Here is a 9,989-nt window from a genome sequence, read left to right as displayed (position 1 = left end):
AATTAATGAATTTCAACCATAGACTTCCTACGATAAATTCAGATAAATCTTGCATATCTCTGGTTACGCATATATTATGACAGCTAGTAATATAGGTTAGCTCATTATAAACAATACAAAGACTTGTAAAATCTGTAGTGAGATCTTGCTAATGGAAATTACAAGGAAAACGTCACTATTATTGAAGCTTTGACTATGCGAAAATTAATCCTCTTCTTAGTTTTTCTGAAAATATCAGATTGTTATTTTGGATCACAGGAAGATGATGATTGTTTTTGTCAGGTACAGAACGAAATATAGTTAAGATTTAGTGTAATATTTTGAAATTTTAAAACTAGTTGCAGGGAAAAATAGATGATTGCACTTGTAATGTGGACACTGTAGATCATTTCAATAATGTTAAAATCTACCCAAGACTTCGAAGCCTTCTGCAAAAGGATTTTTTCAGATTCTTCAAAATAAACTTATTCAAAAAATGCCCTTTCTGGCAAGACGACAGTCAGTGTGGAATAAGATATTGTCATGTTGAACCTTGTAAAGAAAATGAAGTACCAGTAGGTTTGAAGGAAAAAGATGATAAAAGATTAAAGCTTGAAAATAAGGTACACATATTTTTGATTTATCAAGAATGAGTTCTTAAATATGTCTTACAGTATGTTAAAGATGCTGATTGTAAACATGGCATTGATAATAAGTTAGGAGAAATCAACACCACAATTAGTGATCAAGCTCGTGAAGATTTTGCATTATGGAGTGCTTATGATGATGCTCAGGAAAATTTTTGCCTTTTGGATGATTTTGATGAAGATTCAAACTATGTAGATTTGCTTTTGAATCCAGAAAGGTTTACTGGTTATAAAGGAGATTCTGCACATCGAATATGGCAAACTATTTATTCAGAAAATTGCTTCAGGTGTGTAGGTAGAATTGCAAACTGTATATCTCTTATTTTTTTTGTTTATTCAGACCAAATGGAAAATTCAACTCATATATCCAGAGTCATACCTTGAACAATATGTGCTTAGAAGAAAGAGTGTTTTATAGAGCCATTTCAGGTCTTCATGCTAGTATAAACATACATGTTTGTGCCAAATACCTTTTAAGAGAGTCTAGTGAGTATATTCCATAAATCACTTTTCATAGTATGCATAAATTCTTCTTTTCTAGGTTTTAAGTATCCTCAGGGTGAGTGGGGTCAAAATCTGGAAGAATTCCACAGAAAGTTTTCACCAGAGATGACAAATGGTGAAGGGCCCAGCTGGCTTCGTAACTTATATTTTCTATATCTCTTAGAACTCAGAGCTTTGCAGAAGGCATCATTTTATATGGAAAAAGAGGAATTCTACACAGGAAATGATTCTGAAGATTGGGATACCAGATTAGCTATAAAAGACTTACTTAATATTGTCCGTAATTTCCCCCACCATTTTGATGAATCTACAATGTTCAAAGGGCATGTACAGGCTAAAAAGTTGAAACAAGAATTTAAACAACATTTTAGGAATATATCATCCATAATGGATTGTGTTGGTTGTGAAAAATGCAAACTCTGGGGGAAATTACAGGTAAATCTAGAGAAAACCGATCATCTTTGAATTATCTACAATTTCCTTATATTTTCAGGTTCAAGGTTTGGGAACTGCACTCAAAATTCTTTTCTCTGGAAAGTTTGATAAAATTGGAATGGATGACAATACTTCAAAGAAAAATTTTCAGCTTCTCAGAACAGAAATTGTTGCTCTCTTGAACAGTATTGGAAGGTTTGTTTAATATTAATTGTTTTGCTCAAATCCCTTTTTATTTTTGTTCTAGGTTATCTACAAGTATTTATGAATTAGATGAATTTCGTTTCATCTTACGATGAAGGTCAGTATTGAAATATTCCAATATTTTAACTCGGGAATTGAAATGATTGCGTATTTATTTAGGCTAAATATTGGATATTGTACTAACCTACTTTTTTAGGAGAAAATATCGCTTCCAAATTTTGTTTGGAGTATGGAAAGTTTCGAAGTGGAGATGATGTAAAAGTTCAGTTGATTTTATATTGATTTTGGATGTGGCAGTCACAGGGAGGATAAAACAAAGAACAGTGAATCTAGTCACTATTTTTGTATTTTTGTAAATGCATTCATTTTTATGTGAATATCAACTAGAAATTCTCTCATCATTTATTTGAAAGTAATCTATGAAATAATAAATGTGACAACTTTCAAGGCCTTGATTTACTGAAATTACCATTTCTCATGTGAATAAAAAATTTGGGTTATTTTTAGTTGAAATGTGGGCAATGTTTCAGAAATGAATTTTACGATAATTAACTTGAAATATCTCATTTGTGGAGTATGTAAAAGTCTGTTATCAGTAAAGTATTAAACTGAAAAATTCTCCACTATATCAAATTTGGAAGATAATCCAAGTGCAAACATTTTTATATTTCTTGGTTTTTCCGAAAAATTGATCGACTGCATATTACTAAAAAATATGAGGCTTGTACGGGTATACAAATATTTATACTCTGGTCTCTGACCGTCGTTGCTCTGGTTAACAAAAACTCAAGCTTTCAAATAGGTATTCATAATGCTTTCGTTACGGACTAAAAGAAAAATATATACATCTATGGCTAAAAGACTTTTCAGTTTTGTAAGAGTTGGGTGCAGTTCTTTGGAGGCCAAAAATGTGTTTGGTCATAACATCTTTTAAATGTAATATCGAGATGAATGTCCATGCTGACTATTTGGAGTATTTGAGCATACCGAATTCAAATCTATAGTCAGATAGCTTCTAAATGGTCTCTAAAATAGGTGTATGCACTCAGACTCAATACAGAAGTGATGGCACATTATTTATGAGTATTATGATTTTTTTTTTTTTTTATTAATTTATTGCAAATTTACAATCTACTCAATATGGTAATATTATTATTATGATAGTTTTAATAAAAAAATTTAATTAGGTGGAGAATTTGCTCGCAAGTCATCTATACACAATTTAATGAACTCAATCATGATGCTGCCAACTACGTGTAGAATCCTGTGACGTATAAGATGCTACAGCCTTAGTTTGAGCTACTTTCCCTAGATGTGGTCATATAGTTGAATCCTAAAAAATAAACTGGTGGATGCGTCATATTTAAGCGAATTCGTTGAAAAGGTTTTCTGACCAGATCAGCGTCACAATTTTATCACTTATATTGTAAGTGCAATATAAATCAAAATTTTGAAAACATCAGCATATTTCGCATGTATAATAATAATCTTGAGTTTGTAGATTACGAATTTAGCGTTAAGTTTTATCTTCGAGAGAAAAATCTCATAAAGACATTGCTTCAATTTTATGGAGGATCGTCATAGATATAGCAGGCAGTAATATGCGTATACTTGGCACGGTGTCGACATTTTGAACTTAGAGAATAAAAACATATCTCAATATTGAGATCTTCCACCTTGAAAATATCCACAATTTGTATTAAGTGTGGCCAATTGCTTCTACTATCTATTTTTCTAAAAACTATTTAGTCTTCGAATACGGAAAAAAATATTTTCTATAATATTGTGTTTAAAACGACCGCTTTTGAATGAAGTGTTATCTCCGAAAAAGTATCCTGATATTGGAAGTTATAAAAAGTTTACCAGTTTATGTTTTTATGCTGAGTAATTGAATTAAGATATATTTTATGAAGAGGTTTTTCAAACTCCCCAAATTATCTAAATACTGGAAGCATGAAGAAATTTATTTGTCTATTCATTTTTAAAAATAAGGTTCAATTGATAGAAATCAAATTCAATTATAGAGATAAATTGATCGATAGGTATTTAAAAAACTCAGTGGTAGTGAATTGATGGACTTCTTCAACACATTTAATATAATTTGTCATGTTCATGCAATATACAGTGATCTGTCCATAAGGAACTTATTTTTCCACACAATTTACAACATGAATAAAATGTGAACAATAATTGAATTCATAGCAACCGTCATCAATTACTAATTATAAAAATATATTAAAAACTACCTTTTCACTACAACGTTTCATATCACCTATATTCTTTATTGTATTGATTTTGTATATCAAGTCACTCCAAATACAAGAGGAAACAAATAAAATACTGCTTTCCATTGTTTAGTGTCAAAGTGTAAAACATATGGAATGAATTTTTTCAATATATAAATAGTTCAAATTGCCTAAAAGATATTGAAACCTGACTGGCCCCTGTATAATTATTTTCATTTAAACTTCACAAATTTGATTTGAGGAAAGGCCTCAAATATTGTTGGAATGATTTATTCACGGGTTCGGCATTCAATGGACTCTTTGAGGCTTCTTCAAAAAGCCTATCATAGACATTACCGTCATAGGCACCTAGAGCAGAGGATAAAATTTCATCGGATATATCAAATCCATCGACAATTCCTACAGCATTTGGTCTAATGGCAGCTAAGAGCTCTTCTAACCATAACTGCAAGACATTGATATCTTTCCCTTGGCATGAAGTGAACTAAGGAACAAAATTTTCAAAATGGTTAAAACAAAGATGAAAAAAAATCTTTACCCTTAAAAGATCTCCAATACACCTTAATGCTGTGTTCACAGTGTATAGTTGTTGAAGTTGGACTAGAACTGTTTTCAACTGAGAGGATACAGTATTAATGCCTGCTATTGTACTTGCGTATGTTTGCAGTATAAAAGCTCGACCATGGGAATCTGCAGCACTTACAAGCTCTACAGAAGTTTCATTCCATGCATCTTCAAAAGCTTTCCCTTTTTTAACTCTATCGTCTATATGCTGTGCAGCTAATTCCACTTTTCTGTAAAAATAAATTATAAATATATTTTTTAGTTGGATGACAACACAAGATGTAGTGAAAAAATTCACAAAGGTGTTTTCGGATTAGACCTCAAGTTTGTTTGATGACATAATTTTGAAATTTTGCCATAACCTAATTTTATTCTATTAATACATTCTTTTGGACAAGTACACATTAACCTGTTAACAATATTGCACAAGTTCTTTCTTGATCATGTCATCTATGGATTGGTGATATGAACCAACTTTGACCACCAACTCTGGTGAATTCACATCTTTGGAATTTTGGCTGTAGAAACGTCAAAAGTTTATGCCATCATTTCTGATACCACCCAAATGTAAGTGAATGCCAAGGGAGTAGATCTTTTTTTTTTTTCTTGGGGGGGGGGTAATCGAAAAAAAAATTTTCGACAACATTGTTTACTCATATCTATATTGTAAGAAAAAGAGGTTTGATAACGAAGTTTGAACCAAATTATTCGAAATAATTTTTTTTTATTACCAATTCGATTGTTCTTATCTTATACTGGGTATTCCTGCTTAACCAGTTTATCAAATCTTTATTAATATTCGCTACATAGTAGGCAAATAAATACCAAAACAAAAATAATTAATTTATTTATCACAGCTACCTAACTGGATATTTATAATAATTTGGATTTTCCTGAGAATTACTATAGGGAACTATTTGAATTTTTTTTCTCAAAATCGATTGCAGATACGACAAAACTACAAAAAAGCAAAAAGTGTAGTACTGAACCAGAGTTTCTTTTTAAATTTTTGCAAACTACCTTTCCAGAAAAAATTCACCCTGTAGATTTGCATTTAAAATTAGGATATCACATGATTGATTGTGGATAATTACCCCCAGCACCCCCCCATTTCTACGCCCTTGATGAATGCTATATCATTACCAAAAATTTCACCAAAATTATAATCAATATACTTACCTGGCTGCAACAAGTTTCATGGCTGAAATGATCCAATCAACTGATTTTTCAAAAGGTTTGTCTTCAGCTTTGCAAAGATAGTTGACAGTGTCCAATTTGATGGTTTCACTTTTATTTTGCCATGCCTTTATTAGGAATCTAGCGGTTTGTAAGAGTAAAACCGTATTTTCTCCTTCATAAGTACACATGGCAGTAACCAAACCATAAGTGCTAGGTAAATTTGAACAGGTCATGTAACCATGGCCACCACATGATAATCTACATTGTTCTACACCAAATGCTGCATCTGCTGTGGAGACAGCTTTCAGACAGCAAGCCACAGCGTGAAGCTGAAACACAAATATCAGAAATATTTCCAATGAAGAAGCATATCAATGTTTTTCTCACTTCAGGCAAATTTCTCAGTTTTCCAGCTTCTAATTCTGAAGTAACTTCGTTGTATACTTCCCATAACCAATTAGAAGAAAATTGAAAAGCAAAAAATGTTGCAATAAGGGGAAATAATTTATATTGTTGGGTGACAAAATCCAAAATTTGTGGTTCTGGTTCACTAAAAAAAAAAAAAAAATTATCAAACGAATGATGAATTCTCATTTCATGTGGTTTTAGTTTATAATGAATCATTTAGAAGTTTATCTCAAAAACTATGTACTTAAAAAAATAATTGGAACTTCTAGTTTAAAAAACGAATCCATTATTCGAAAAGCAGAAAACTAAGAGAACCAATTTCAAAACCAAATTTCTGATAAACTGAAAAACAAAATTGTAAATATCCCATTCGTTAAAATTAAGGACCAATTAAAGTTATATTTCTCTCTCTAGGGAGTTTTTTTCAGGTGACCAAGACAGAAGTTAATAAATTTAATTCAGTTAAGGTCTGTAAAAAGTTAATGTCTCCAATGGTTGTCCGTTTAGCTTTAGCTGAATCTCTGCTATTTTGTTGTCTTTTCTTCAAAATCAAGGAATATTAAAGGATTCTCAACTCATAGTTTTTTTCAGGCAAAATTTGCAGGATAATTGATGTTCAACTTACTCTACTTTGATCTGTGATTGGTGCCTAACAGCACTATATCGGGTGGCTATAGTTACAGCCTTCTTCAAATAAAAAGCAGCATCAGCTACAAGTACCACTCGCACGAAGATCATGGTACCATAGGTCAGTTTACTACTAGGGGATTTAATGTATGTTCCATCCTGAAATGAATTTACAATTAATTTGTTTATTGGTTCCATGCCAAGCTTTGAAGTTTGGTCTTACAGGCAGAATTTGGCTATTCTTCATCAACATTTGCATCCTTGGAATCCTGAAATTTTTGAATCCCAAATAGCCATTGTTTGTACCATTCATTCCTAATTTGCAACCTATTTCCCCTATTATAATTCCTTTAAGGGGCATGTGTGTTTCTTCATCCCTCAGTTGGACAATGAAGGGGTGAATACCGTGACACTTTCCTTGGCTGTAGAGCTGAGCAACCACTATGGCATGATTTGCAGAGTGACCCACTGAAACAAAAATATCAGTGATAAAAGACTTGAATTTTTAATACATATACAGTACGGAAAAACCAAATCCCGTCAAATTTAAATTTTAAATTGTCATTCTTCTTCGCAATTATGCGAACCCTACCTTCGACCCCCTTCGAAAGACAAGTAAGTCAAATGGGAAATATGGGCTTGTGATATATCGTTTGTAGCTGGCGCCATTCTCTATACAGAAATGTTATCATTTTCATGTTTATTGCGAAAATCAAAATATTGGGGTTGTACCTGTCTTTCGAATGGAGTTCACATTTTATGGAAAAAAGATGACAATTAAAATTTGAATTCGACGTATTTCGAGATTTTCCTAAATATGTACTGTAACCATGATAACGAATTTATTCCATTTGACTTTTCCACACTGTATGATGAATGCTATATTTTAGCAAAAATGGATTACTGATGAAAAAAGGACTTACATCCTCCTGGCCACCATTTATAGGAAGTCAATGTTGGACTATTGAGAATGAATTCTTCAGTTTTTGGATCATAAGTGGCTGTAGTTTCAAGTCCTCGAATGAAAGTTCCATGACCAAGTTCTGTCTGTAAATTGAAGAAAACATTCAAGATTTTTACATATTGAAAATTATTAGAAATCAACCGAAAATATATAAAAAAATAAGAAAATATCAAAGGAAAAATTCCCAAATTATATCCAGCGAGTTGATTCGAAGCTGAGGTCATCAGTGCTGACATTTTTGGAAAAGTCCTAGCTATTGAAAAGTCAAAGTAAAAAATATTTATTTCGATAATTATTTACATAGTATCTTTAAGGCACAGCCGTCTTCACAAATTAATAATTATATTTATTACACATGCTTAAACTATTGTTATATTATTGAGCGGTCGAATTTGAGCTTACAATTGTTGAAGATAAAAGAAAAAATTGATTCAAAAAGATAAATAGATATATACCTTCAGATAAAGTAAGTTGAATTTACAGGAAAATAAATAACCTGTTCTAGGAAATTTAGTTTCAAAGGGTTTTCATATTATGGTTGTGCATAAGTTCTAACAAAGATCACAAGATTTTGGTATGGCAGTTTATGTTGGAAACGTGAGAAAATGTTATTCTTCTTCTTTAGGTGCCGTCTTCTATCGAAGGTTGGCGATGACTTCCGCAAACTCTTCTCTTGATTGTGCCTTCCTTATCAGTAACTGAAAATCTAGGCCAGTCCACTCTTTTATATTCCTCAACCATGTCATCTGTCGTCTACCAGGGCCCCGCCTACCCTCAATCTTTCCTTCCATTATGATTTTTAGGAAGTTATATCTTTCATGCCTCAGTAGGTGCCCAAGATATGATGTTTTTCTCTTCTTGATTATGTCCAATAGTTCCCGATCCATATTCATTCTTCTCAGAACTTCTTCATTGCTGATGTGATCCGTCCACGGAATTCTCAGCATACGTCGAAATATCCACATCTCAAAGCTCTCCAGTCGGCGCAAAGTGTTTACCTTTAGTGTCCACGCTTCCATGCCGTACAGCAAAACACTATAAACGTAGCATCTCACCATGCGGTAGCGGAGGGCGAGGCTCAGGTTTCTCGAAATGAAAAATGGTCTCATTTTCAAGAAAACGTGTCTGGCCTGTTCTATTCTGCTCTTTATCTCCTTGTCAGGGTCCAATCCATCGTTCATTATGCATCCAAGGTACTTAAAATTTTCAACCTGCTCAATACAATGAGTGACAATCGCTATATTTGCTCTGGGAGTATTGTTTTTTGAAACCACCATTATTTTAGTTTTCTTGTCATTAACTTTGATACCGTATGTCTCTCCTTCGTATACTATTTTATCTAATAAGTTTTGTAGATCTTCTTCATTTTCAGCAATCAGTACGGTATCATCAGCATAGCGAATGTTGTTTACTCTTTTTCCATTGACCTTGATACCCTCCTTTGCGTTCTGTAGGGCGGTTGTGAAAATTTCCTCGGAATATAAATTGAACAACATCGGGGATAGAACGCACCCATGTCTTACGCCTTTCTGGATATTAATGGCTTCAGTATCGCCACTTTGCGTCCGCACAAAAGCATCCTGGTTCCAATACAAGTTCTGATTATTCTGATGTCATTTGGATCCAGGTCTTTCCTCTGCAAGCATTCCATCAACTTCTTGTGATCAACTCTATCGAAGGCTTTCTCATAATCAATGAAGCACATGTAAACATTTTTTTGCTGGTCTCGACATTTCTGCAGTAGCACGACCAAACCGAACAATGCCTCACGGGTCCCAAGGCCACTTCTGAAACCAAACTGCTCATCACCAATGCCTTCCTCACATCTCTTATATACTCGGTTATGTATGATTTTCAAGAATAATTTCAGTACATGTGACATAAGGCTAATGAGTCGAAAGTCTGAGCACTTCTTGGCGTTGTTAGTTTTCGGTAGGGGAACAAAAGCAGATTTCAACCATTCTCGAGGAATTTTGTCTGTTTTATAAATGGTGTTGAAGATGCGAGTGAGTAGATCGAGATTGTCCTCCTCAATGAGTTTCATGATATCTGCACGAACACCGTCGGGTCCAGGAGCTTTACCACTTTTCATATTTTGTATTGCATATTTAATCTCAGATTTCAAGATGGGTAAGTGGTTTTCGTCCATTATATTTTGGGTGGTGTTTTCTGCTCTACTATCTTCAAAAAGATCTTTTATGTATTTCTCCCATTCCTTCTTTACTTCTTCGG

At 33.1% G+C, this 9,989-nt stretch overlaps 2 protein-coding genes across 2 annotated transcripts in view; one reads left to right on the top strand and one right to left on the bottom strand.

Annotated features, from left to right (window-relative positions):
• The first annotated feature begins 75 nt into the window (after positions 1–75).
• On the top strand, positions 76–2,216 carry LOC123686302 (ero1-like protein). Its single transcript, XM_045626350.1, has 8 exons — positions 76–282; positions 339–602; positions 654–913; positions 967–1,112; positions 1,168–1,565; positions 1,624–1,760; positions 1,813–1,866; positions 1,966–2,216. The coding sequence occupies exons 1-7, from the start codon at positions 196–198 to the stop codon at positions 1,862–1,864; spliced, it is 1,344 nt and encodes a 447-aa protein (XP_045482306.1). The 5' UTR covers positions 76–195; the 3' UTR covers positions 1,865–1,866; positions 1,966–2,216.
• Positions 2,217–3,831: 1,615 nt separating this feature from the next.
• Positions 3,832–9,989, bottom strand: part of LOC123686301 (probable peroxisomal acyl-coenzyme A oxidase 1) — a 32,820-nt gene continuing 26,662 nt past the window's right edge. The window contains exons 5-11 of the mRNA XM_045626349.1: positions 7,717–7,840; positions 7,017–7,261; positions 6,792–6,952; positions 6,146–6,308; positions 5,759–6,087; positions 4,554–4,809; positions 3,832–4,499 (exon numbers count right to left, since the gene is read on the bottom strand). Of these exons, the coding sequence (XP_045482305.1) occupies positions 4,239–4,499; positions 4,554–4,809; positions 5,759–6,087; positions 6,146–6,308; positions 6,792–6,952; positions 7,017–7,261; positions 7,717–7,840 (1,539 nt within the window). The 3' untranslated portion in view covers positions 3,832–4,238. The remainder of the gene's footprint in view (positions 4,500–4,553; positions 4,810–5,758; positions 6,088–6,145; positions 6,309–6,791; positions 6,953–7,016; positions 7,262–7,716; positions 7,841–9,989) is intronic.

This window comes from Harmonia axyridis, chromosome X (assembly GCF_914767665.1).
Source record: "Harmonia axyridis chromosome X, icHarAxyr1.1, whole genome shotgun sequence".
Taxonomy (NCBI): Eukaryota; Metazoa; Arthropoda; class Insecta; order Coleoptera; family Coccinellidae; genus Harmonia; species Harmonia axyridis.
Note: the sequence above shows the minus strand (reverse complement) of the source record. Positions and strands in the feature narration are given on the sequence as shown.